The sequence below is a fragment of the Purpureocillium lilacinum genome (genome assembly GCF_023168085.1).
Source record: "Purpureocillium lilacinum CBS 284.36 DNA, scaffold_2, whole genome shotgun sequence".
In the NCBI taxonomy this organism is placed as follows: domain Eukaryota; kingdom Fungi; phylum Ascomycota; class Sordariomycetes; order Hypocreales; family Ophiocordycipitaceae; genus Purpureocillium; species Purpureocillium lilacinum.
In genome coordinates, this window is record NW_027072112.1 from 23,116 (window position 1) to 49,836 (window position 26,721).

Below are 26,721 nucleotides of genomic sequence, written 5' to 3' on the forward strand. Positions count from 1 at the left end.
GCTGGGACAGAGTGGATAGCATGGACTGGCATGGCATGGCGCGCAGCACGAAGTCAGAGCTGGTATATTGCTGCAACTTGTTTGTTCCAGCAACAAAGTGTACTGTTACCGACCTTGTGAGTTGTGATGGATGCCGCTGTTCCTTCCAGCGCTGGACGTAGCGCTGCCCACTGACGCGGTAGGGTGCCTGGACGGCGCACTACAGCGCCCACCCTAGACTTCATGGACCATCCACAACCAAGAGAATATAATCCACATCATGGAGCTTTAGACGTTCATGTAACGGCTTCATCATCTCGGTTTTCCTTCTCTCGAGAAGACTGTCCTTCTACTTCCGTCAAATGTTGTCCTTCAGGCTAAATGGCGCTGTCCAGTCCCTCCGTCATGATTACGTAGGTCCTCTCAGTGCATGCTCTTCAACTTGGGGCTACGAACCATCCAACACGACATTACTGGGATTGACATGACATGGCAGGCCTCAAGGAGATATCTTAAGCAGTTTACACATATGAATACTTGATGTAATGTGAAGATACATCGCGCGGACATCACGTGCATTTGCAATTCTGCACGAGCAGCATTGGACTTTGAACTCGTCACCCTGCGTGCAGTGCAGCCATTCGTCGGCGCTGACTGGCCCGGGGCTATAATAGCAGACTACTTGAACCGTTCCCTGCACCATGAATCTTACCAAGACAAAGCTTGCGACAACAGACTCATGCTCCTCTTACACGAAAGCTAGGCTTGATGATTCTTCGTAGATGGCTAAAGCTTTCACCTTCAAAGGTAAATAGTGTAGTTTGCCTTTTTCGCATTGGCATACGTGGACCAGCGTCGGCGAAGAGGTCACACCAGAGCACTCCATAGTGGTACCGTCGACCGTCGCTGCGGGAGGAAATCGGATGGCCCGATGGGGATGACCTCATTTCGGGACCTGAACGTCATTGGGACATGGTAAGAAGCCTCGCTTCCGTGGGAAGCATCCCCCTGGCACTGGGACTGGCAACACCCAAACTTGAGCTGTCGCGCGTAGCCAAACGCTTAAATGCCTGTCGGAAAGACCACAGCTCGCGGTCAAGGTAAGTATATCGGGTGTCTCGAATTGAAGACGCATAGGAATGCGAGCAAGCTGTGCTGAAGACGCCGCTCGCCCCAGAATGCTGGTAGTATAATGAGGCATCAGCTGTATGTGAGTTGTGTGCTGCCAGTGGAGGTTTTTAATGCGCGGTGTACCAAATCCCCCACCATTCAGAGCGAGCCATGCCGGAGGCGATTGTCTGTCAGGATCAATTGATTGCGTTGCTCCAGCACCGCCGGCTCGGCCGTGTATGACGTCGGCGCCGCAGGTCCGGGCTGTCGCAGCGCAGCCCGAGTATGTGAGATGCACAGACATCAATCATGCAAAGAACCTCCACGATCAGTTCGGCGGCCGTCGCGATTGACAGGGGGGTATGGCGCTGGCATCAACAAGTATTACACGTGCGCGCGATGCAAGACATGCGACAGGCTTGCACCCAGCTAGCGCTACTTGTCTCACCACCAATACCAGTGTACAGCGTCAGGCCGAGAGAAACACGACGGCCGCATTCCAAGCGTGCGTTGTGTAATACCAAAGCCTCCATGAGTGGCAGGTACGGTCGTGGGTATCGCCAGTTCCGCGACAAATTGAGACGTGCACCAGGAGACCGCGAAAGAAGACATCTCGGTGTAGGCTCATGGGCAGGAATGTAGTCAGCTACCAAGAGGTAAGCTGCAGGTTGCGGAATGAGTCCATGCGCCAGTTGGGGGAAATCAACAGTGAAGTCTGGAGTTGAGGACGTGGTATATAAGATACATGCGGCGCCAACTCCGATCAAGGACTCGACTTCCACCATCGCTCACTCCCCTACGGCTCATTCTGTGTTCAGCAAAGGCAATAACCACCAGAAACTCACCAACCCGCCAACGACACAATGCGTTTCATCACCGCCATCCTTGCCCTCGCGGCTACCGCGGCTGCTGCCCCCGAGATTAAGAGATGGTCCTCGCTGGATCAGATCAGCGTGCAGGAGGCGAACGATGCTTGCGGCAATAACCTGGAGCTGCACTGCTGCAACAAGGAGATTGACCAGGCCGCTGGCCACGGCGATGTCTCGAAGAACCCGGGTGTTCTTGGTGGCCTTCTCGATGGCGCCAGTGTCTTCGATGAATGCTCCCAGCTGTCGGTGGCACTTCGTGCGTATTATATTTTAACCCTGTGACAGCCCTCCATACTGACCCGTGCCCTCTAGTCATCGGCGTTCAGGATCTGCTGAAGTCCAAGTGCACGGCCAAGGCTGTCTGCTGCCAGCGCTCGCCGTCCAACGTAAGCTCCATATCCCTCCAACACTCCAGCTGTCGTGTCAAGTTGCTAATTCTCCAGGCTGCTGGCGGTCTCATCAATGCCGGCTTACCTTGCATCGCCCTCGGAAGCCTCATTCAGTAAATGGGGTTGGGCTTGATGTGGTATGCAGCCTGTATACGAGAGGCTTTTCTCAGGCTCAGCGTGGGTCATCCAATTGGGTGCTGCCTGGGTTGACTAGGCAAGGCGTTTATCAGACAGCGGCGTCGTGTACTGCACGTAGATACCGGAATCAGCTACGGCGACTATTCAAGAACTCATTTAATAATCCGACGTCAAATCTCTTATCTTCAAGCCACAGCCCCCAGTGCCGATATGATATGTCGTGATGCGTGCACGTCTTAGCATAAAATTGCGGTAATAAAGCAACCCTCATCAGGTCGAGCACATGCACGGGCCGTGTATCGAGGAGGGATCGCGTCTCGCAGTCTACTGGATGTATATTCCTGATATGATAGTACAATCATGGACCAAGTTTCATGCCTTGGCTGTGCCACACTCAATGTACCATTGTCTTGCCTTCCTCATGCTGCATGCGAGTGGCCGTCATTAGGACATAGCCCACGGTTTTCGTGACCACCATCTGCTCCACGATTGAGGCCCCTCCTCGAAGCTGTTCCCCGCTCGCTTCGTCGAGCAACAATGCTTTCTGACGGAGCGCCGCGGCCATGACCTCGTAATTGCGCTGCACGTTGTTTCTGATGTCCGTGAACTCAATGACCTCGAACCCGGCCTGTTGAAGCAGATCACGGTATTCTCTGGCGGTGCAAAGCGGCGGTGCTTGGCATAGCTGACAGAACTGAGTCAAGATGTCTGCATCAGACCCTGCCAGTGGCTCGTCGAGGAAGAAATCTGCAATGACCAGTCGGCCGCCAGGGCGAAGCGTGTGCCCAATGTGAGCGAGCGCAGTTGCTTTATCATCCATGTGGAACAGCGATTCAATGGCGTAGGCACCATCGAAAGATCCATCAGCAAACGGCATGTCCATGGCATTGGCGAATTGGAAGCAGACTTGTCCTGGCTGTCTGGTCGTTCCGTACTGCGCCTGAGCGAGCTCGATCTGCCGGTTGCTGATACTTATCCCCAGAACTCTGGCGCCGGCAGCACTGGCAATCTGCGCCGCGGGCTTGCCAGTGCCGCACCCAACATCGAGGATGCGCTGGCCTGGGCCAAGGCTGAGCCGCTCGGCGACCAGACTTGTTAAGCGGTCGGTAGCAGCACCGATGGCCAGTCTTTCGGCAGGATTATCGAAGTAGCCGAAATGAATGCATCCGCCAAATATATCGGTGCACAGGTCAGAGAACTGGTCGTACAGGGTGCCAACCGCAGCTGGCGATGGTTGCTCCGCCATGGCTATGATGAAGCCACGAACAAAAGTAAGAGCGTGCTGGCTGTGAAGCTCAAAGTATTGATCGAGGAGGCCTTTATCGTATCGGCGAAGGGTCATATGAGTACGTCCCGATATAAGGTGAATACAAGCCATTAAATAAGTCACCCTGAACAAGCTGGTTTAACGACGGCCGTTAGCACTGATAGCAGTCGCCATGTGCATGGGTCGAGATCTCAGGTCAGCCGCGCGTCACACCCCGCCGTGAACCCTGTTAAACATACGATATACAAGAACCGGTACTGGGTCGAGAATTAATCGCCTTGGAAGAGCTGGCTCAAGGTGAGCGTGCTCCATATAGTGGCGACCATGTAGTTCTCGTGGAGCTGCAACCGAGAGATCCCGCAAAGGCACTCTATAAGTACGTCTCATACGCGCAATCTACCTAGGGGGGACCGTAGCGGCATTAATGGCCATCGGAAGGTCCGATCTCGTCGATTATGCCTGCTTCTGATTCCCCAGTGAGGAGTAGGGATGGTATCTAGGCGACATCTCGTTCCTCCGAGCGCGCACATAGGGAATGCCCTGATCCCAATGACTTTTGCCAATGCATGTCTCTTCCAAATATGCGGACATAAACCTCGACGGTGAGGACCCTAGTCATGATAACCACATTGTGTTATCCAGCATGAATTTCTACGATACTTGCAAGGGACTGGTCGTTGATAGGAACGTACAGTTCTACCAAAGGGCGAGCAACACCGCTTTCCTCATCGTAGAGATTGAGAACCTGCAAGTGCCGCCCCGTATTGACGCGTCACAAGTACGCTGCATGTGCTCCATCATACGAGGTTGAGCTTATGACAGCCGAGCCAAGTGGTTAGCGACAACATTGAAGGCCCACCCCAAAAGCGTCGCTATTGACATCAAATCCTTGATTGATGTAACGGGCTGGGCCCGTGTGGGTCTCGGCTCCGCTCTCGACCGGGATCCACACCAGCTCCGGAGCTCCGCTCAAAAGCTCGTGTTCCTTTCTGCAACTTTCTCTTCTCTTCTTTCTTTCTTTCCTTTTTCCTTAGCTTTAGGATACTCGTTGCAGTCGCTCAGCTAGTTGTCGACACACTTAGTTGAGACCGTTACATTATCCTAAAGCTCCTTTCCACGAGCGCACCATTGATCTCGATCATTGGCAATACGCTGCGGAGTTCGCCGCGCGACGTACGCGTCAAGCGGGAATAGCAGCGCCGGCACCGCTTCAGTGTGCGTGACCGGCGGCGCAGGAGAGTGCCTGGAGAGGCGAGAACCATTTGACCGGAGTCATTTGGTTGGGTTCCTGCTCGGCTTGCCGAGTGTTCAAGCCGGTAGAGCAGAAGGCTGGTAACTTCGTCCCGTACGGAGCAGCAGAGGTAGGGCAGCCGCGGCTAGCCCACGTGCCCGCCATCTACGACGATTGGCGGAAGACTCTTGCGCAAGTAGCAATTGAGTACTGGTTCCTGCGAAAACCTCGTCAAGCGACGAGCAGCAGAAGGCTCTCGCCTGTGGGCGACCGAGCTTTGGATGCGTGCTAGGACATCGTGCAGCACACGAGTAGCAGAAGACTGCTTGCGAGCAGTGCGGTATCGGATTCCCGCTAGGACCTCGTTCGGATAGCGAGTAGCGGAAGGCTCTTGCCTAGGGGCAACGGAGCACAGCTTACCTGCAGAGGCCTCGTGTGCACCACGAGTAGCAGAAGATCCCAGGAAGGGATAGGAAGTCGAGCCGAATCGAAAACATCTCGCCTGATCGAAACACCCGACCTGAATCGAAAGATTTCGATACGAACGACCGGACGAACAGCTTCCCCGATGGAGGCTAACAACCACGATGGAGGCTCGCAGGAGCGAACCTCCCAAATGCTCATGCAAATGATGAGCCAAATGTCGGAACAACTGCAAGCGTTGCGTGCAGAACGCGAAGCAGACCGTGAAGAGGTTAGAACACAAATCCGCGCTCTCCAGTCAGCTGTCGCCACGCCAACGGAGACGCCCTGCGCGCCACCATCCGTCGATACAGCACAGTCGGAAGGCAGTCGAGCGAACTTGACTGAAGTCGCGCCAGCCAAGAGGAAACCGACTCTGCCGGATCCCCCGCGGTTCGAAGGAAACCGGCTGGAATTTCGTGCCTGGCTCAGCGAAATGAAGAACAAGCTTCGAGTGGATGGAGGAGCCATAGGTGGCAGGGCCGATCAATTCGCCTACATCTATGCAAGGCTCGGTGGCGCACCGCAGCGGATGACCATAGCGTATGTGGAAGCAGGAGGGAACGACGGAATGTCGGATCCGGATCATTACCTCCAATATTTGGAAGAGTGTTATGGGGACCCCAATGCAAAAGCGCGGGCGATGGAAAGGCTGCGGACCCTCAGGCAGCGAGAGAACGAGTCGTTCGCTACTTTCCTGCCGAGGTTCGAGAGAGAATTGGCCGATTCGGGCGGTGCGGCCTGGCCGGAGGATGTCAAGATAAGTTACCTCGAAGGGGCACTCAACCAGCAGCTACGTCTCGCAACAGTCTATACGGATTTAGATCGGAGAGTGTACTCAGCCTGGGTCCAGACCTTACAGAAAGTATCTTCTAGGCTCGACGGCTTGAACAGGAAGGAGAAGGTTGGAAATCCCGGGAAAGCGAACCCGAATTGGGGACATACGAATCATTACCACCAACCCAAGCTGGCATTATCATCGAGGACGGAGAGCCCGGAACAAATGGATTGGGAGTCTACCAAGATAGGACGAACTGGTGCTCGACAAGACGAACGTAAGGACAGTAGGCGTTGGTCGCGAGACGAGAGGAGGTGCTTCCGGTGCGACGAAATCGGCCATATAGCCGCATACTGCACTCAGAGACCGCGGGAGCGCCCGGCTGGGAAGCCAGAGCCAGCGGGGAAGCCGGAGCGTCCACAGCCCAAAACAAAGGTTGCCAGGGTCGAACTTAAGACGAGAGACCACCAGGAGCAAGAGGACGAGCGAAGCAGTCAGTATGAGACTGCCTCGGACGACGATTTGGGAAACGAATAGCTCCTGGCCAAAATCGCCGCCAGGAGCACCAGCAGGCCCGGGCAGAGTGGAAACAGTTGGAGCGCGAAATGGACAGCCCGCCCTTCTATGTCAACATAGGGATCAACCGAGAATATTATTCGACCGCCCACGTCGATTCCGGCTGTCTGTGCTACGGGACGGTCAACGAAGCTCTAGTCCGCAAGGCGCGCCTGCCGCGTATTCCCATCACGCCACGAACGCTGGACGAGGTAAGCACGTCGTTGCCTGGCGTTATCCGGGGCGTGACCTACGCCGACATCGACATCGATGGATACCGCAAGAAGCGATTTTTCTTCTACATTATCCCCGACCAGACTGATGAAGTCATGCTTGGGCGAACCTGGATGAACAAGGAGGACGTTGCCCTTTACCCCTCGAAGGGCTTACTGCACATCGGCTCACAGGATCATTGGGTCAAAGAAAGAGACCCCAACCGCTACGAGCGATACGAACTGTCCGGACAGCCAGCAGCGACCTTCGCAGGGCTTGTCCGACGAGCGAGGAAGGAGAAACAGGACCAGCGCGGGCTGCGCGTTTTCTCGGCAAGTTTAGCGGACATTGAGAAGGCACTGGCGCCGAAGAAGAAGACCGACGCCAGAGAGAAGCTGCCGACGCACTATCACGACTATTTGTCGGTGTTTGACCGAGGTCAGGCAGACCGCTTGCCACCGCATCGACCCGGCTCAGATCATAAGATTATTTTAGAGAGGGATGCAAACGGCAAAGAGAAAGAGCCGCCATGGGGACCGTTATACGGCATGTCACGAGAAGAGCTGATTGTCCTACGCAGGACGCTCACCGAGTTACTCGACAAGGGATTCATTCGCGCGAGCAGTTCGCCGGCATCCGCGCCCGTGCTCTTTGTGCGCAAGCCGGGCGGAGGGTTGCGTTTTTGCGTGGACTACCGCGGGTTGAACGCAATCACCAAGAAAGATCGTTACCCGCTACCGTTGATTGAGGAGACCTTGCGGTCGCTGTCGAAGGCGAAATGGCTGACGAAGCTGGACGTCATTGCTGCGTTCCACAAAGTACGCATCGAGAAGGGAGACGAGTGGAAGACAGCTTTCCGCACGCGATACGGGCTTTACGAATGGCTGGTCACGCCATTTGGGCTGACTGGGGCACCCGCGACTTTTCAGCGCTACATCAACCACACGCTACGGGAGTTTCTCGATGAGTTCTGCTCGGCCTACATTGATGACATCCTGATCTACTCGAGCGGCTCACTCGCTGATCATCGGAAGAAAGTCAAACTAGTCCTTGCGCGACTCAAGGATGCGGGACTGCAGATCGACATCGACAAATGCGAGTTTGAAGCGACGAGCGTGAAGTATTTGGGCTTCATTGTAGAAGCCGGAAAGGGCATCCGCGTGGATCCGGAGAAGGTGCAAGCAATCCAACAGTGGCAGCCGCCACGCTCCGTGAAGGGAGTCAGAAGCTTTCTGGGCTTTGCAAATTACTACCGGCAGTTCATCCCGAAATTCTCAAATATCGCGTCACCGTTGACGGCGCTTACGAAGAAGGATGCTACGTTTGCCTGGTCCCAGGAGTGTCAGACAGCATTTGAGGAGCTAAAATTGCGCTTCATCAGCGCACCGGTCCTTGCGCAATGGGATCCGGACAGGGAAACAGTTGTCGAGACAGATTCGTCTGGTTATGTCACCGGAGGCGCACTCTCGCAACGGGGTGATGACGGCATCATGCGACCCGTCGCCTTCTTTTCGAAGAAGAACGCGCCGGCGGAATGCAATTACCCAATCCACGACAAAGAACTGTTGGCGATCATTCGCTGCCTGGAGCATTGGGACGCCGAGCTAAGGAGCGTCGCGTCGTTCACCATCATGACGGACCATCTCAACCTACAATATTTCACGAAGAAGCAACCGCTGAGTGAGCGGCAAGCACGGTGGGTTGAGACACTATCGCGATACAACTTGACGATCAAGCACCGACCGGGTAAGGAAGCCGTGGTGCCGGATGCACTATCGCGACGGGAACAGGACATGCCACAGAGCGCCGAAGATGAGCGCCTCCGAGGACGGCGCGTACAATTGCTCGAGCCAATCAAGGGAGGTGGTCTGGTGACGAGAGTCAAAAGCGGTTATGTCACCAAGGGAGACACTGACCAGCCTGGTGACGCGCCGGCCGAGCAAGATGAGTCAGTCGAGAACCCTTTCATAGACGAGGAGCTGCAAAGATTATGGAATGATGGCCTGAGGCAGCACAACCGGTATTGGCTCATCCGGAAGGCGGTACAGCAGGGCGAGAGACGACTACCATCGCAGTGGGGTCTGCCTGTTATGCTGTCAGAGTGCTCCATCGACGACGGCCAGCGACTTTGTTGGCGAGAACGGATTTGGGTGCCTAATTATGAGCCCTTACGCACCCGACTGATGCAGGAAACGCACGATTCGGCACTCGCGGGACATCCGGGACGGGACATGCTCAAGTCCCTGTTGAGTAGACGGTTCTACTGGCCAGGCTTAGATGCAGATGCCCGCCGATTTGTGAGGAACTGCGACGTGTGCGGGCGGAGTAACATCTGGAGGGAAAAGCGGCGCGGACTTCTGAAGCCGCTGCCCATCCCTGAGCGGATCTGGTCGGAGTTGTCAATCGACTTTGTGACAGGCCTGCCGCCGACGAGGTCAAACGGGTCCACCAACTTGATGGTCGTCACAGATCGCTTGTCCAAGAGCGTTATTTTCGAGTCGCTCAAAGATATTACGGCAGAGACGACGGCCAAAGCTTTGGTGCGAAACGTGGTTCAGCACCATGGTATCCCTGGGGCAGTTGTCACCGACCGAGGAACGCAGTTCACCAGCAGGATGTGGAAGAGACTATGTGAGCTATTGCACATCAAGCAGAGACTGTCGACGGCCTGGCATCCCGAGACAGATGGCGCCACGGAGAGGGCTAATCAAGAGGTCGAACGATACATTCGCATCTTCGCGACGTATGCGCAGGACGATTGGGACGAGCTGTTACCGGCGGCCGCCATGGCCATCAACAATCGCACGGCAACCTCCACGGGACAGAGCCCGTTCTTTCTCACGCACGGCTACCACATCGAGCCCATCCAAGTTAAAGAGAAGCTGCGGATGGACGGCAAGTCGCCCGTGGCCAGAGCAGAAGGCATCGTGCAACAGCTCCAAGAGGCAACGGAATGGGCGCAAGCTGCCATGGCTTCGGCACAGGAACGACAAGAGGAGAATACCAACACCCGACGGCAACCTTCAGACCAGTTCAAGCCAGGAGACAAAGTATGGCTTCGACTGCGCAATATTCGGTCCAATCGACCATCCAAGAAGCTGGATTGGCTTTCGGGCAAGTATACAGTCCTGGAGACAGTTGGGTCGCACGCATGTCGACTTGACACGCCGCCTGGAGTCCACAACGTTTTCCACGTGTCTCTCTTACGATTAGCAGCGGACGATCCGCTTCCGTCGCAGACATCGGACGACTATCGACCACCGGCGATCCTCACGGATGACGGCGAGTTGTGGGAGGTAGAGGAGGTTCGTGGACGGAAGAAGGTGGGACGGCAGTGGAAGGTGCTTGTCAAATGGGTTGGTTGGGTAGAACCAACGTGGGAACCGGTGAAGTTTGTCGCAGACACGACAGCCTTGGCTCAGTATGAAGCGGTTCATGGGAAAGTTGGATCGAGGCAACCCCCTCAAAACGGGAGGAGGAGGGGGGTATTGTAACGGGCTGGGCCCGTGTGGGTCTCGGCTCCGCTCTCGACCGGGATCCACACCAGCTCCGGAGCTCCGCTCAAAAGCTCGTGTTCCTTTCTGCAACTTTCTCTTCTCTTCTTTCTTTCTTTCCTTTTTCCTTAGCTTTAGGATACTCGTTGCAGTCGCTCAGCTAGTTGTCGACACACTTAGTTGAGACCGTTACAATTGACGGTTTAATCTTATTGCCTAGTGCGAGGTGCGCATCGTACTCTCAGCCAACTTGATTTGGCATGTCCTGAATGCCAAATTGTCAATTACGACCACCCGCACTGTTACGTGCCCAGCGACGTCTGTGAGCCATTTGGCCCAGGATGAATGCGCCACACATAGGGACGTTAGCCGCCCATTTCACCAAACCAATGAAGACACCATTCTCCGTCAAGAGTGCAACAAGATGGCGCCAAGGGCACCTACAGCTGGTAGACGAGTTGCAGCTTTATTTCCATGTTCCGTCTAAAAGGGAGCCAGTCATATTTGCGTTCCTTGGCGTGTGAATCCTAGGATTGGGGCCTCTGAAGTGGCGGGCGATCGTCTGTGTTAGCACTGCAAATGGTCGAATCTCGCCGGGGCTTCTCCCTGAGTTCCTGCCTGCATCAAATACTTGGTGGGGGCCTGTCACTTGTGCAAGTCGTGCTCACTAGCAGGGGCGCAATCCAATCGGCACAATTCTCGCAGCATTGGGTCGAGGCTTAAAAGCGCGGATCATCGGCGTAAGAATCTGGGGAAGCCCGACAGCCCAGCCACATTGCCTGTCTGGGGTACCTCAAAGCTCGTGGCGGTTGTCACTGCTCCCGTGGTCTGGTAAATTCCAGGAAGTTCCGCCTATCTGAGAAAATTGGCTGAGCGTTGCAGCTTGGTGAGCTCTGCCTCTTGGTGAGACTTGCTGAGAGCCCTAGGTCAGGCTGCTAGCGTGTAGCTGGGGGTGGAGCCCCCTGGAGCGGATCGAGATGGCCACCCGGCGGCGACCGTGCCGCCCATGGAGAGGCGTCATCATCAGCCCCATGACGCATGAATGACCACGAGCACCGTGTGCCTGGGATCTAAAACCGGGTATATGAACACGCAAAAGCCCGGTGCTCTTAGCTTACTACCTTGTGCCTACTCTTGCAGTAAAATCGACGTATCACTCTACAATATGTATCTGCCCAACTCACAGAAGCTTATCGCCGCGGGCTTGGCGCTCATCGACCTCGCAAATGGTACGTGACTAACATGAAGGATGAGCCCAGGGCTACTCCTTGTGACACACAGCAGCTGATATGATCTCGGTAGTTGGCGACTCCGTCGTAAAGGGCAAGGTCCTCGACTACGCCGTTGAAAAGTGCCTGGATAGCGACGGCAATGTTCGCTGCTCGAAACCATTTCCCGTCAAGGAGGGGTCGTGTTACACCCTTGAATGGTCTACGGACGGCAAGATCTCGCATACAACTATCGAAGTCCGTGACGCGGGCAGCGGCGAAATGGTCTATTACCGCGACACGAATGGCGACTGGAAGCCGGAGAAGAATGAGCTCGTTTACTTGGACTTCAAGCCCAAGATATGGAAGACGGGTAACGACACGGTGGAATATGAGGTCAAAAAGTGCGATGACGATGGAAAGGACCTATAAAGAGTGAATGTTATCCTATATACACGGCATACACTGCACCCTAATTTAGTCAAATGTCAGCGATACTTTACGAGTGCTTAAATGGAAAGCGTGCCACAAGATGATGGTGACGACATGTCCTAATAGCATGCCTCATCCTAAATCCGATACTAATATGACGCGCGATGTTCACGGTACATCCCCACCCCCTAAAATCGCGCCATTACTAACTTACGAGTACTGATTGCGTAGCCTGACATTGGGGTGATCCCGAAGACAAGGAGTGACATCCTGCCCAGAGGAACTTTATTTTGCCGAGGGCTTACTGAGGTTGGGTACGACACTTCAAGGACTGATATATTCCCATAGACCCTTTATTCTGGCGCCTGCGACATCGAATGTTAGATACAGATCCATATTGCGGATCACATAATTGCCATTTCTGCCGGTGTGGCATGGCCAACGGAGAAAGCGTCGGCGCTATCTCCAATCCTTCCCATGTCGTCGAGGTTAACGTCAGCGACATTCTCACTCCCGGTACCAACATCGATCTGTGCGATCATAATCAGACCGATACGTGCAATCACTCGTGTGGAACATCTGGCTCAGAATGATGAGCCCGCCTGACGAGGACTACCTCGTCGAAGCGTTCGATCCGGCTGCTCTGGTCCGTGGTTGCCTCCAACAGACCTGGTGCGCCGGGAGGGGCTGGTACCAATGTTGCCGGGGAACGCAAAAGCCTTTTCAGTCATACATGAACGAGCCTTGGCCAGTGCGGATCGACTGCGGCTGAATGAATCAGGTTAAATGGCGAAGTCATCGGCATTTCTGGAAGAATACAGTTCGGGTGTCATACTCGGTACCGTATACCATTTTGGGCGGTCGTGGGGCTGGCTGATCAACTGCCTCATGATGCAGCAGGTCAGACCATGTGAGACTAGACGGCCGCCGAACCCAGCAACCAGGAGCGGTGATGTGGAAGTTGGCTCAGTGCCTGCGTGTACAATCCGGCCGGCGTAACCCGTCGGCTTGTCGGGCATCGTCCCAGTGCCCATGTGCGTCGCCATAGCGTGTTCATTGAACAACCCTTTCTTTATGTTTTTGTATAATTTAAACCTCGTATCTATATAAATGACGACCGACGACCGGCAGAAGAGCCTGGTCGGACGGGAGTGTGCATCTAGTGGTAAAACAAAGTGCCTCCCACATATTCAGGATGGTGTGTCGATGCACCAATGTGTTGGAGGAAGCGGAAGCCGGACTTCCGGATATGCTATGCGCTAAGTGACAAGCGCAGCTTATTCCTCCAGACCTTCACTGTAGTTCGGACACATATTGTGGTCATATAAGAAGCCGACACATCCCAGGGAAGGTGCAGTATACTACCTACTCTACACACTCTCTCGTCTTGCCGGCCACGCCTGTTTCTCTCTTTCTGCTGCTGCTCGAGACGACAGCCAAGACGTACGACACATACATCATGGCTCCCAAGGTTGCGATCGTTTTTGTAGGTCGGCTCTCGACCGAATGGCTACACCTACCTCATGACTGACATGATCCCTACTTAGTACTCCATGTACGGCCATATCCGGCAGCTTGCCGAGGCCGAGAAGCAGGGCATCGAGAAGGCCGGCGGCAAGGCAGACCTCTACCAGATTCCGGAAACCTTATCCGACGAGATTCTCGCGAAGCTGCACGCTCCACCAAAGCCGACTAACATCCCTGTACTGAGCGACCCGTCTGTCTTACTAGAGTATGACGGCTTCATACTCGGAGTACCTACACGATATGGCAACTTCCCTGCCCAGTGGAAAGTACGCATACCAAGTGGATCTGCCTGCCCTGAGAGCTGACGACAGTATGACAGGCCTTCTGGGACGAGACAGGCAAGATATGGGCTTCTGGGGGATACTTTGGCAAGTTCGCGAGTCTCTTCATTTCGACTGGCACTCTCGGCGGCGGCCAAGAGTCTACTGCTCTTGCGATGATGTCAACCCTGGCGCACCACGGCATCAACTACATTCCGCTCGGTTACGCAAAGACATTCCCTCAGCTTACTGCCATCAATGAGGTGCATGGCGGTAGCCCCTGGGGCGCTGGCACTTTCGCTGCCATTGACGGGTCACGCCAGCCCAGCGCTCTCGAGCTAGAAATTGCCACAGCCCAGGGCGAGCATTTTTATGAAACTGTCTCTAAGGCTTTCAGCTAGGCGATTGTATCACCATGACCCCATTGTATGCCTAGAAAGGCCATGCGTGAGTGGCAGTGGCGGAGGAAATGGTCATTCAATGGTGCCAAGACTGGATACATGTGCGAGTCTTGTGCGAAGCCGACGCTGATATGTATGGGGCAAGTCACCGCTTTAACGGAGCGGCATAACCTTGCAGCTAACCAACGCCGCAATATATACACCAGCATGTACTTAAGCTCGGGTCAATGGCCAAGCTCATCGAATAGGAAAACCCGGCTTATATGTCCTTCAGTAGCCTGGGTATGAGAATATCGTCGTACGCCCAGAGAGCAGTTTGGTAATGAACGCTCCAAGCCGCTCCTGTCCACCAAGTAGACGACCTCCCTTGAAGCGCATAGAGCTTCTGGAAGAATCCACTTGAGACTTCCTCTCCAGATACATGCGCATACATTGGTCCGTGGTCCGAGAAGTCTGCCCACGTCACTTGTTCCTCCGTCCCATCCGGAGCGGGAACGACGCCAGTATCAACAAGAGTGTCAATGTCACGATTCACCAGCTCTTTGGCATTGCTTGCATCCAGATTTTCGTCGCCGACAATGTTGACGCGGAAGTAATGCCCAATGCCCATGTAATCGATGCGTGCGTCATATGGAATCTCGGGATACGAAAGGTAGTTGTTGGGGGCGGCGTTGAGGGGTAAGTTGAAGTATGATGCGTTGACTTCCAGGAGATCGCTGTCAATAATTCCAGCATATCTCCGCGTGTATTTGAACTTTGAGAAGGTATCTCGCTCCTCGCGATCCAGATGAAAAGGTCTCGTGTTATCGGCAGTTGGCTCGATGGCAATGAGCAACCGCTTGGCCTTGACAATGGTAACGTGTCCTGTTTCCGTGTTCTTTACCGCGATTTGGACTCCTGTATCAGTGCGCAAGGCGTCCAGGACCGTGCTTGAATAGAAGACGTCTGATCCGAGAAGCTTTGCCACCGCATCGTACACGTCCTGGTTCCTTCCAGACGCAGGAACAAATGAATCTTGTAATCCAAGGGTCGAGCGAGCCATGGCAGCTGTAAACGTCTGCAAGACAAACAGAGTGAGTTCGTTGGTGATGTTTCCTAGCCCCAGACCTGTGACTTGGTATATAAATGGCGTCGCTTGCTCCAGTGCGTGTTTCGTAGCAAAGGCGCCATAGGGGATCAAGAAATCGTCTGGAATCGCATCGGGACTGGGGAAGTCAAAATATCCAGGCTGGATGAGGTGCTCCCAAGGCTCGACAATATCGAGGAACCGCTTCAATGCATCCATTTGTGAGGTCATCGGAGGTGGCTTGAAGTCGACGAGCTTCCGAGCCTTGAAGTCAATGTACGTGGTATTGAGGCGCGAGGGAGTGCCATGTTGTCGTTTGATACCCAGTCGATCAAAGAATCCTGTCGCATTGCCCTCGTCGATAAAGGACTTTACACCGAAGTCAAGAGGAGTGCCGGTATTTGGGTCGACGAAGGAGTCAACATGGCCGCCCTGTATCAGATCAATCCGTCAGTGGGGGCTCGGGTAGGAGCACAGAGTGCGGTACGTACAAGTCTGTCCCTTTTCTCGATGAGAGCCACAGTCTTTCCAAAATCTTCCCTGATGCGAACCGCGGCATAGGAGCCTGATGCGCCGCCTCCAATGATAGCGACATCTTTGAATATGACTTGCTCTGCAGCCGAACAAGCGGCCACGAAGAGGGCAGCCGCCGCAAACACAGTAAGCATGGTGGGCCGATTGTTTCTCGTCGGCGACGGAGGAGACGTCGCAAAGCCAGATAGCTACCGCGTCTGGATGGGAAAGGCTGGAGGTTCAATCCTGAGCACAGGAACACTCCGTGCACCCGATAACCGGAGAAGGGAGGTTGTTTGTTGTTATTCTTGGTCTTTGCGCCATACCGGATGTGAGCTTGACACTACTTATTAACTTAGGTGTTGCGCTGTTCCGTTCAGTGGATGCCGCACTGAGACTTGCCCCACGTAGTGTGTCCAGCGAAGCAGCCAGGCTTTGCTTTTCCAACAGTGTTACGACGCAAAGGTCACTTACGTTCCCCCCTGGCATATTCAATGGCACAAAGTGGCAATTGTTGAGAGCGGAAGAGCCTGCGGCTACTCTGCGCGCTACTTGTTGATCGGACGAGCGCAGTCAAGATGGAAGCCATTTGCAAGGAAGCCACACACCAGACTGGTACCCGCTCCACCAGTCGGGCAAGACATGCTAATTTAACGGGCGAGCCAGTACCGACAAATCGCCTGCGGCACGCAGTCTAAGACTCTCTGTCCAGCAGTCTCATCCCCTGGCCCGGCGAGGAGAACAACAATGGCAAATGGTAACGTTCAAAATCAAGAAAGCATGTTCGTACCTTGTCTTTCGTCCCAGACGCTGCCGTCAGAAGACCCACAGCGTATCCCGACATCTGAATTGAAACCCAATTCTGATGCGCATGACGGGCTCTGGATATCGGGGTAACGCAGTACTAACATCGGCCACCCCCGTACTGGCGTTTTCGCTCTTTTCCCGGGCCAGTGCAACCCAGATCTGCTGGCGCACATCCTTCTCGCCATTTGTTTTCTTTTTCTGCTTCCGTTTCCTTTCCTTCCTTTGTTGGGCCGCAATGGCAGCCCTTCGTGTTCGGGACCTACCCGACCGGACGTCACAGAGATGTCTGGCCGAAGCGCCAAGGTCCCGGAATGGCGACGACTTCCTTAATCTCGCCGTTCATGCCGGCGACGTGCGTACTTCAGTCATCATCATCATCATCATCATCAACATAACGGTCTCGGGGATCTTATTAGCGACTCAGCCTCAATCGGCCCTGGGAATTGCGGATCTCCCATCCTCCTGCCTGCGCCATTCCTCAACGTTTCGCCTGGTGGCCCCCACCAGCTCTCCTCGCCATCCAGCGTGGACAAAGTCTCCCCATCTTGAAGCTCCAGGAGCCCAGTCTACAACGCCTGCCGCACGCACGCCATCCACTGCGTGTAGCAGTCCGACAGCAACATTGACCGTGCCAGGGAAGGGGCCATCTGCATAGAAAACAGATGCTGCGCAATGGGAGCAGAAATGCTGATACCCGCCATCGCGAGTCTTGTAGTGCGCCAGGTTCCGTAGCTGGGATGGACGCCTGGGATCAGAAGTGGCGAGCCTAAGATCCTCGATATTCGAGGGAAAACGAGTGCCAGGGAATGATGCGAAGCCGATACTCCGCAGCTTGACAGAAACCCAGCTCATTACATCAACACCTGCGCATGTCTGGGACGACCGGGAAGCGTCAAACCAGGCTGTAAGCTTGTAGGGCGACGAGTGGCCAGAGCGCGCTGAATGACCTGCAGGTTGCCGTCTGGCCAAATTGTCAGTCGCTTTACGGCAGAGAACGAGGTCGATGGCCCTGCAGTGACAATGGAAGGGCACATTTTCTCGAGTCTGGTTCCGAATGCCGTCCCTGCTCGGCTCGGCCATGGCAACAGGGTCGACAAGTCCGCTCGTCTGGCGCCAGCTGCGGTAACAAGGCAGCGGGGTGGTCTGCCCTGGCAAGTGTCGCATCCATATTGCTGCACCACCATCGAGTGTGTCGCCGACAAAGATGTGATCTCTGACTCTGACGGCATCCGCCCTACCTCCGACTGACAGGACGCCTGTAAACACCTCGAGGGTCTCCTCCTCTCCCGCCTGGCCTGCACCGTTTGCGGAGCGCCTCTCGTAGCAAAACATGGGGCTGCCGCAGGAGCCGCAGAAGAATATCGTCACAGCCGGCGAGAATTGGTATTCGCGTAGCCCGAGGGCGCGCACACTGGCAAGTGTTCCGGGCCAGGCGGTGTTGGTGGAGTACATTGCCCCGGTCATATGGCGACATGACGTGCAGTGGCAACATGAAGCCTGGAGAGGGAGGCTGGAAATTGGAATGGGAGCTCTGACAGCGTGAGCCTCACAGAGACATTGAGCTGTGAGCTCACATTGACCTTCTATCGCCATCATGGTAGTTGCCGCATCGTGCGTTGACCAAGCAAAGAATGAACGACACTGTCCAAGGTCGAAGCAAAGGCAGTCCGCTCGGATCGGCGCAGGCAGAGTTATTATTTATTACGTCCAAGGCGGCAGGGGGAATATTAGGCCGTCTTAACCCCCATTATGAATCGACGGCGCGACGACGCAATGGTCACTCGCTCGCCCCGCCGCGTCTCTTACAGCAGGGGCGGGACGCCAGGGTCACCGACTCACCGTGATATGCGCCGTAGCCTCAGGACCTTGCCACTACGGCGGGCCCAAAGCGGTGGCTGCCACAACGACCTCACGACTGCATTCGCTGACTCAAAAGCTCGGTGCCGGGCGCAAGTGAAGCGTACCATTTCATCCAGTTGGTATGCCGGGTTTCAGGGAAGCCATTCAGCGGCGTGCCACTGCCGTTCCTATACCGTCCCACGCGCTGTGGACAGTGTCTGTGGCAATCTGTGCCTTTCAGGGTCCCCTGACGCAGGACTGGAGGTTTGCAAATTGTGGGGTTCTTGGAGCGAGCGCTGGGGAACCGTTTCGCTACCACTGTCTCTGTAAATAGCGTAGTCTGTAGTATTCTGGACATAAATTCCTGTACGGTCTGTAGGCCCTCCTCCGATCTGCGCAACTTCCAGCTTCTTTCGCAGAAGCGAGCCTGCTAGCCTTCAAGACACCGACGTGATGTGCGAACTCCAACATGACGTTGATGAGGTTATGTCCCACACAACGCAATGCACCACGTCCGCCCCGTCCCGCTCAAGTCCGGCCACGCTAATAAGGTCCGCCATTCGCGCCGCCCATCTTCCCACGACGATCGTGCCTGGCCTTTCGTCGTCCGATCTTTGTTCGGCCGAGGCTTCCTTGCCTGTGGCATCCCCTTCCACCTGCATTTCCTTGGAGGCCATCCTCAAATAATGCAATTCCCACGTGGACCACCTCGGATGCGCCGGGACGGAGAGTGGACAGCCACGAGGAGAACGCATTTGACAGGAGATGAGAACTCACTGTAGCCACCGTCCAGAGTCAAGCGCCCCAGCCATTGGCGTACAGCAAACCGCCTAATGGCACCTGTCCCGCAGTCATGTCGATCTACAGGCGGACGGGGCGCGATGTCCCGAATAGTGTAGCGATAGTGTTTCCGCCCAGGGCTTCATGAGGACTGCAGATGCATATACGACACGGGCAACGGGCCTGTAGCGCGGTCAATTTCGCTTTACCGCCGCTTGAATGTGAGTAAGTCAAGTCACGGTCCCAATGCATGTGGCATTGTCTCGACTTAGAAAATGGGCTCTGGAAGACGCCGAGCTGAAGGAGCTGAAACTCAAGTGATCAATGGCAGGTGTTGTGAGTTGGCGGCGCAGCCAGCTGAACTTACAACTCCGGCGGATGGCTGGATAACTTTGCTTCATCGGCTCAGCCATAGGTTCTTTGGCCAATCTCATTCCCAAGCCTGTTGTAGGTGACGTTATGTGGACGTCGCATGGGCGCCGGAGCCAGATTACGAGTGACCGATGCGAAGATTCGGGACCAGCCATGGTCTCTTATTATGCGTGTCCCTCTCTCCCGACGCAGACGCCGTTGCTTCTGCTACGACTCTTGCAGACATTTTCATACTAGTATCGTTGTAAAGGCACTCCACGAGTCAACTATGACTACCGATTTCGCAGATCTTCGTCGGCAGATCGCTGCTGGCGATGTGCTTCTCCCGGGTGAGGATGGCTACAAGGAAAGCTTGAAGCGCTGGAGCCAGAGCGCCGAGAGACCGGCGGTGCGTATCCTTCTATGCACTTCTAGCTACCTTCCTAATCTTCGGTAAAGTGTATCTACTCACTTTGATCATTCGTCAGGCGGTGGTAGTACGGGCTACGAACAGCAACGAGGTGTCGGCTGCTGTCCGCTTCGCCACATCTCGCAATATCCCGCTGACGGTCCACGGAGGAGGGCATTCAACAAGTGGTGCCTCGTCCTCCGATGGGGGGATGGTGATAGACCTCAGTCGCATGCGCCAAGTTAGCGTGGACACGGCAGCTCGTACAGTCACCTACGAAGGTGGCTGTGTCTTCGGGGAGGTCGACACAGCGCTTGCTGCCCATGGACTCGCAACCGTCGGTGGCCTCTATAACCAGACGGGTGTCGGCGGTCTGGTTCTTGGAGGAGGCCATGGTTTCTTGACTGCACGACATGGTCTTGCGATCGACAACCTCATCTCAGTAGAGATGGTGCTTGCAGATGGCTCTATCGTCGAGGTGTCTCAGGCACATAACCCGGATCTGTTTTGGGGTATTAGGGGTGCGGGAGCACAATTCGGCGTTGTCACGCGGTTTACCTCAAAGGCGCACGTTCAGGGCGATGTCTGGGGCGGACCCTTGCTCTTCTCTTTGGACAAGGTGCCCGAACTCGTTGCGTTTGCCAACGAGTTCCACAAGCGCAACGTTCCAGACCACAATTTCATCATCGCATTTGGATGTGCTCCGGAGGAATACACGACGCCAGTTGCCATTGTTGGCGTCTTCTACAATGGCTCCGCGTCTGACGGCGAAAAGTACTTTGCGAAGGTTCTGGAAATGGGGCCAATGGCCAACTTGACTGGCACGATGCCATACGCGACCACAAACACGCTCTTCAACCCAAGGTTTGACGGGACAGGGCGCAGACTCATGGGATCGTGCAGCGTGGTCATGCCTCTCAACGCTGAGTTTATCGCCGAGGCTGGGCGAAGGTTTACCGACTTCATCATTTCCCACGGTGGCATGTCAAAATCAGTCCTCGTCTTCGAATTCTTCCCTACGATGGCAATTCAGGCCACGCCTCACGACGCAACTGCGTTTGCCAGTCGTGGCGACCACTATTTGGCTATTATGGCGCTGATGTACGATGACGCCTCTCACGACGCGGAGGTTCGCACCTTCAAGCGCCATCTCTCGCACTACATCCAGACAACCTGTGGATATCACGGCAGACGAGCCCACGGAGATCATGCTCCTTTCTACGTCAACTTGGAGCACGAAAGCCTGAAGCCGGAGGAGGCCTTTGGCAGCCACGTGGACAAGCTACGCGAGCTCAAGGCCAAGTACGATCCTCAGAATGTCTTCCACAAGTGGCATGGGGTAGTGTCAGAGAAAAAGTGAAGTTACCTGGTAGTTAGTTGGGCTGGACGGCTGAACCGCAACGATGGTTCTGATGCAGATTGTCTAGAAAGGAACCGATCTAGCCTCCGTCAGATGCCACCTGGGGTCGCTTGGCCGGGCAAACGGCAGAGCTGTGGATATGCTTGTATGGTGGACTGGTTCGAGTTCAATCATCGATGGCTGTAGCATCTGGGACAGGAACCGAGAACATGCATAGGTGAATATGCAGTGCAGCTACAGCGCCGTGCACTTGAGAATAGTGCAGATCCCCAATTTGCGATCAACAATCAGAGGCAGAGTTCATCTCCACGCGCCATCAATCGCCCAACACGCGTGTGGCTATAGTCAAATTATATCTCCTTATTCTACCGGACAGAGCAGCTCTTGCTGGTGCAAGGTCGCAACAGGAATGCGCGTATGCGCATCTGCGCCAGGCCTGTCAACTGTCCAACTCACAGACAAGTGCGGTCCCCTAACCAAGAAGTCCGCGCAAGCTCGCTTCATTTCATCCATTCCCGCTTGTCTCCACGGTGCAATGGTCAGAGCCTCTCCAAGTCTGACATTCCTGAGACATGGGGACCAAAAAGCCGCTTGCTGAACCAGAGCCAACATGTCATTCGCCATGCCCCTGTAGACATACATCACTCGCAGCTTCTGGAGCGTTGGTGGCAGAAGCTGGCATAAGCGGCCGGGGCTAGAATCTGGATCCGTACTTGATGGACTAAAAATAGACACCTGGTCGAGTCCTAATTCCTCCAGCTTTGTGAATTCTCGGAGTCGGTGAATAGCACTTGTGTCATGAGAGACTGTGAATGCATCCTCGACGTATCTTCCCAGCGGTATTGCAGGCTGGGCTCCCTCGATTTCGGTCCTAGATATCTCGGCAGAATCCAGTGGAAGGCAGGAAAAGTACAAGCGTCGGAGCGTATCCCTCACTGGTGTAAAGGATTGCACGATGTCAGAAACATTCCATATGCTGGCACTTCCCTGTCGATAGTACTCTAGATGCTGAAGCTGATGGCATTGCCGCAACAGATCACGAAGTTCCTCCGTTCCGAGATTGGTGACGACTAATCGGATTAATCGAGAGAATGCAACTTCCGTGCTCGACTGGACGATGCGAGTCCAACCTATGGAGTAGGAGCAGTCAAGAAGGTACAGGTCCCGAAGGTTTGTAGCCGCTGCTATGAGGCGCGCCACTCCAGAAAAGTAGTACTGGCCGGAGTATCCTCGAATCGCCAGAGACCAAAGGCGAGGGAGGGTGACTTTGGTATCTGTAAAGAACCGAGACGGTGCGGTGTGAGCAATATATAGCATCTCGATGTTTGCACAAAGTGTGATCGCGACCTGCATGAGCCAGCGCCGCATCTCACTTGTCGAGGGATTTCCACTGAGCCGCAACCTTGCTTCAACGATGGGGTTGCGCGAATGATCGCACTCAGTCAGCAGAGAGTGCATGTTTTCGACCGCCGTGTTATCGGTCCCGTTCCCCAGGGCGCAGCCCGCCAGCTGCAATGCCTTGACTTGTCCAGCCAAATCTTCCCGTCGACCGATGGTACGCAGAAACTGAACAAGCTTATCGTCATGGATGCGGCCGGCAGAAACTGTCGAAGAAACCAGGTCAAACTTGAGAGGGATGTTTCCTGTGGCGTAGTAGTGGTAAAGGACGGGCTGCGCTAGGTTGTAGCATCTTTTCGATGTCCGACATAAACGGGCCAATGCGAGCTTGCCGGCGCTTGTATCAGAGTTGCCACCGTCTGGAAATACGCTAGGTTGTTGGCAGTGGCAGCAGAGCTGCTCGCATATAATAAGTATGATGTCATCTGGTAGCAGGTCCAGCATTGCTGCTGCCAATATTTCTCGGGGCCTGCTGAATGACGGAAGTTAGAGCTGAGGTGCGGTCACCGCGCCTGAGGTCGAAATCGCAACTAGCCAATTGATCGCGTGGCACGTGACGCATATTCCGAGGCTCCACGCTGGCTACCAGACCCCTGAAAGCACAGGTGATGCATGGATGATAGCTTTCACAGTTGCGAACAATTTGTTTCTATGATCAATTACCAATTATCGGCAGGAATATTGTATGTTCGGTCGAAGGACCAGCAGCTTTGTACTTGGATCGGACACACCACGTCCTCCTCACACCTTGTCCGGTCTACTAAACCCGCTTCTTCTCAACAGTGCCGGAAGCAGCAACCTTCTCGGTGTTCGCGGCGACATGCTCAAAGTGGTAAAGCGGAGCTTTGACAGCGTCTCGCTGGAATAAGATCCATCTTTTGACAAACCAGGGTAGGACAACAAAGACCTGATACCGCATAAATTCACGAACAGGCACGGCGAACACCCAGTCGAGCTCCTCCAGGGTACGCAGCATAGTCTCTGGAACCCAGAGGAATATCATGACGAGGGCGACGAGGTTCAGGCCGGCATAGAAGCAGAACACACCCTGTAGACATATGTTAGACCGATGAAGAGTAACCGCGACACAACGGGCGCAATTCGGCTGGTGGAACACGTACCAGGGCTCCGAGCTTGACCAGCATGAAAGGGAGCGTAATGCCGAGGACAGACGCCCAGCCTAAGCAAGTGGCAACAGCGAAGGCCATGCCCATCTCCCGATGCGACAACGGGTACACCTCTGCCGAGTAGGCGTAGGGCACCGGCCCTTCTCCGGGCAAGTAGAATGCCGCAAAGAGAAAGACGAAAAGGCAGATAAGTCCAGTGCGAACGTTGCCAGCATCTTCGCTGATTAGAGTGCATAGGCCGGCACCGAGCAGCGTCCAGAACTACATCCTGTGAGTCCATGTGTCCATGTCACACCCAACATGTACGTAGCGAGCCAACTCACCATGTGAGGGAACGTGAAAAGGAGAAGGGTGCGACGGCCAAAGGTATCAATTGTCCAAACCGCGGGGAAGCAGAAGAGCCAGTTTGTCAATCCGAACCCAAAGGAGCCTATCATGGCTTGGAAGTCACTGAGACCGGACTGCTTGAAGATGGTGGTGGAGAAGAAAGCAATGATGTTGATCCCACAAAGCTGCTGCGCAAGCATGACCGTGAAGGCGGCAAGATTAGCTCGACGAATCCGTGGAACCGTGAAAAGCTGTACTCCGCGCTGCAGAAAGTTGGTTTGGCCGATTATCTGATGCTCGATGTCAAGCTGAGCGTTGATATAGTAAATATCTCGAGCGACTTGTATGTCATTAAATCGCAATTTCCTCAGAGACGCCCACGCGTCAGCATAGCGATTTCGTTTCATAAGCCATCGAGGAGATTCGGGGCACAGATAAATTAGCAAGATTAGTGGCACAGCCGGGATGCATGGCAAGCCAAGCATCAGTCTCCAGTTGCGATCGCCCTGCACTTTATAGACGGCGAGATTGACAGCCGTTCCAAGCATGATGCCAAATGCCACCCAGAATTCTATGATTCAAAGCATCAGCAAAGTTCCGGTGAGGTGAAGTTTGTCGGCAATGGCTGGTTTCTCTTACGCCAGGACATAACAAGCGCACCGCGGATGGCCGCCGGCGCATTCTCTGCTGCATAGACCGGCACCGTGGAGAATTTCAGACCGATTCCGATTCCCATGACCAGCCTGCAAGCAAGCTGTTCGTACCACGTCCGACAGAAAGCGGAGCCCAGTACTGGCCACATTGCAAAATGTGCTGATACAAATATTGTGCCACGACGTCCAAGCCAGCGATTGCACGGGTCTGCTAGCCAGGATCCGACGACACTTGACCAAGACATGAGTAAAACTGGTAAGCCCGAAAGGAGATGCGGGAATTTTTGCCGCCGACATGATGTGGTAGTCACTTACGCACTGCTTAAATACGGGCCGGCGTTGATGAGGCCGACAAGCACCGTGTCATGAGTGCTGTCACTGCCGATACCATAGTACTGAGGGAAAAATATGGTGGCGCCATTTGAACCGGTCTGATCCCAGCCAGCGACAGCAGAGCCAATTGAGCAAGTTGCGACGGTAAGGAATAGTTTCCATGGCATACGCCACTTGTGGTTGACCTCATCCTCCAGGACCTGGATTTGTTCCTCGCTCAGTCTCTCGGCCCCATCAATATCGCGCAGACCCAAGGGGTTTTGTGCAACGAGAGCACCTTGTTTGAGTACGGCCAGGTGTTCCTGGAGGCCATATTTGTCGGCGAAGACTTCAACATCTTGCATCAGTTGATTTCGTGAAATACCCTCCAGCGGGTTTCCGATCCTGAGAGATGAAAGTTTAGTACATGTAACAGCGAGCTTTGGCTACCACCAGCCAAGGCAGGTGGGTTGCTAAAGACAACAATGCACTGACTTCGCCTCAAGGTTCTCGGGCACCTGAATATCCTCAACGCAGGGCATGCGATTCGGGGAGTCTGCGGTGCCAGTGCCAGCACCATCGCTTGGCGATTTGATGTCCGCCATAATTGCCGGCAGCGTTGTTCGAGGATGGATTGCACACAGTCGAGCAGCCCTTCCGGGCCAGAGAGCAAGGCAAGCCCATATTTATGGACCAAGGAAGGCGAAAACACTCCAGGTCTCCTCCACCAACACACAGTTAACGATGGCCATGAAGGGACGGAGTCATTTGCCCCCCTCCCAAGCCATGCTAATTGCCGACGGCTTGCCGTCTTTTTCCAGTCACAGCATGAAGTATCTGTTGGTACAGCTGAAAAGCTGAGCCAACTTGTAGGTTGGTCCGCTCGTTCATGATAGACCTGACTTAGCATCTCGACGTGGCTGCCCAGCAAATAGTGCCCAGCGCGCTCAGGGAGGTCATGGCCGCGGTGGTAACCCCGATACCGCGTACGAGTGCAAGCGCACTGCGTGTCTACATGTTTCGACCCTGAAACCCTATGTGATGGGCCGCCCCAAGAGCACGGCAGAGTTTCTAGGTCGCGAAAGTCTCCTTTCCGCTGTCCATGGCATTCTGGCTGGTCAGAGGAGCCGATGGCGCGCCAACAAGTGCTGCGTTGGTCGGCGTTCGGCCACGTGGATGCAAGCATGTCCTCGTACTCGAGCGGCCCAGCATGGTAAATTTGTACAGCCTCTGAGTACAACATGGGGATAGCAGATGCAACTCTTGGCACAAGCATACTGTGCGACTGCCCAACAAAAGCCACGGCAATGCCTTTTCAGGGCATTGCCGTTTAAGGGCATGCCGCTGACGAGTCGTTCGAGCCCTGCGCATGTGAACCGGTGGACAGCCAACCCAACCAATTCGTGGGATTGCTTCCTTCTCGCTGATCGAGGTTCGGACTGGTCTGATGAACCACGGCATTTCAG

At 54.7% G+C, this 26,721-nt stretch overlaps 8 protein-coding genes across 8 annotated transcripts; 4 read left to right on the forward strand and 4 right to left on the reverse strand.

The window, feature by feature from the left end:
- Window positions 1–1,952: 1,952 nt before the first annotated feature.
- PLICBS_001803 (uncharacterized protein) lies at window positions 1,953–2,464 on the forward strand (the record flags this gene model as incomplete). Its single annotated transcript, XM_018321399.1, has 3 exons — window positions 1,953–2,214; window positions 2,271–2,344; window positions 2,402–2,464. The coding sequence occupies 3 exons, from the start codon at window positions 1,953–1,955 to the stop codon at window positions 2,462–2,464; spliced, it is 399 nt and encodes a 132-aa protein (XP_018178878.1).
- A 415-nt stretch (window positions 2,465–2,879) lies between these two features.
- PLICBS_001804 (uncharacterized protein) lies at window positions 2,880–3,731 on the reverse strand (the record flags this gene model as incomplete). Its single annotated transcript, XM_018321400.1, has 1 exon — window positions 2,880–3,731. One exon carries the CDS (start codon window positions 3,729–3,731, stop codon window positions 2,880–2,882), a length of 852 nt encoding a protein of 283 aa, XP_018178879.1.
- Window positions 3,732–11,650: 7,919 nt separating this feature from the next.
- On the forward strand, window positions 11,651–12,125 carry PLICBS_001805 (uncharacterized protein; the record flags this gene model as incomplete). The annotated part of the gene is made up of 2 exons (XM_018321401.1): window positions 11,651–11,714; window positions 11,788–12,125. 2 exons carry the CDS (start codon window positions 11,651–11,653, stop codon window positions 12,123–12,125), a joined length of 402 nt encoding a protein of 133 aa, XP_018178880.1.
- Window positions 12,126–13,678: 1,553 nt separating this feature from the next.
- On the forward strand, window positions 13,679–14,313 carry PLICBS_001806 (minor allergen Alt a 7; the record flags this gene model as incomplete). The annotated part of the gene is made up of 2 exons (XM_018321402.2): window positions 13,679–13,918; window positions 13,972–14,313. The coding sequence occupies 2 exons, from the start codon at window positions 13,679–13,681 to the stop codon at window positions 14,311–14,313; spliced, it is 582 nt and encodes a 193-aa protein (XP_018178881.2).
- Window positions 14,314–14,572: 259 nt separating this feature from the next.
- PLICBS_001807 (uncharacterized protein) lies at window positions 14,573–16,047 on the reverse strand (the record flags this gene model as incomplete). The annotated part of the gene is made up of 2 exons (XM_018321403.1): window positions 14,573–15,811; window positions 15,871–16,047. 2 exons carry the CDS (start codon window positions 16,045–16,047, stop codon window positions 14,573–14,575), a joined length of 1,416 nt encoding a protein of 471 aa, XP_018178882.1.
- Window positions 16,048–20,310: 4,263 nt separating this feature from the next.
- PLICBS_001808 (uncharacterized protein) lies at window positions 20,311–21,438 on the forward strand (the record flags this gene model as incomplete). The annotated part of the gene is made up of 2 exons (XM_065599909.1): window positions 20,311–20,319; window positions 20,437–21,438. The coding sequence occupies 2 exons, from the start codon at window positions 20,311–20,313 to the stop codon at window positions 21,436–21,438; spliced, it is 1,011 nt and encodes a 336-aa protein (XP_065455981.1).
- A 2,158-nt stretch (window positions 21,439–23,596) lies between these two features.
- PLICBS_001809 (uncharacterized protein) lies at window positions 23,597–24,490 on the reverse strand (the record flags this gene model as incomplete). Its single annotated transcript, XM_065599910.1, has 3 exons — window positions 23,597–23,884; window positions 23,958–24,224; window positions 24,287–24,490. 3 exons carry the CDS (start codon window positions 24,488–24,490, stop codon window positions 23,597–23,599), a joined length of 759 nt encoding a protein of 252 aa, XP_065455982.1.
- A 764-nt stretch (window positions 24,491–25,254) lies between these two features.
- On the reverse strand, window positions 25,255–25,860 carry PLICBS_001810 (uncharacterized protein; the record flags this gene model as incomplete). The annotated part of the gene is made up of 2 exons (XM_065599911.1): window positions 25,255–25,660; window positions 25,751–25,860. 2 exons carry the CDS (start codon window positions 25,858–25,860, stop codon window positions 25,255–25,257), a joined length of 516 nt encoding a protein of 171 aa, XP_065455983.1.
- Between the last annotated feature and the right edge of the window lie 861 nt (window positions 25,861–26,721).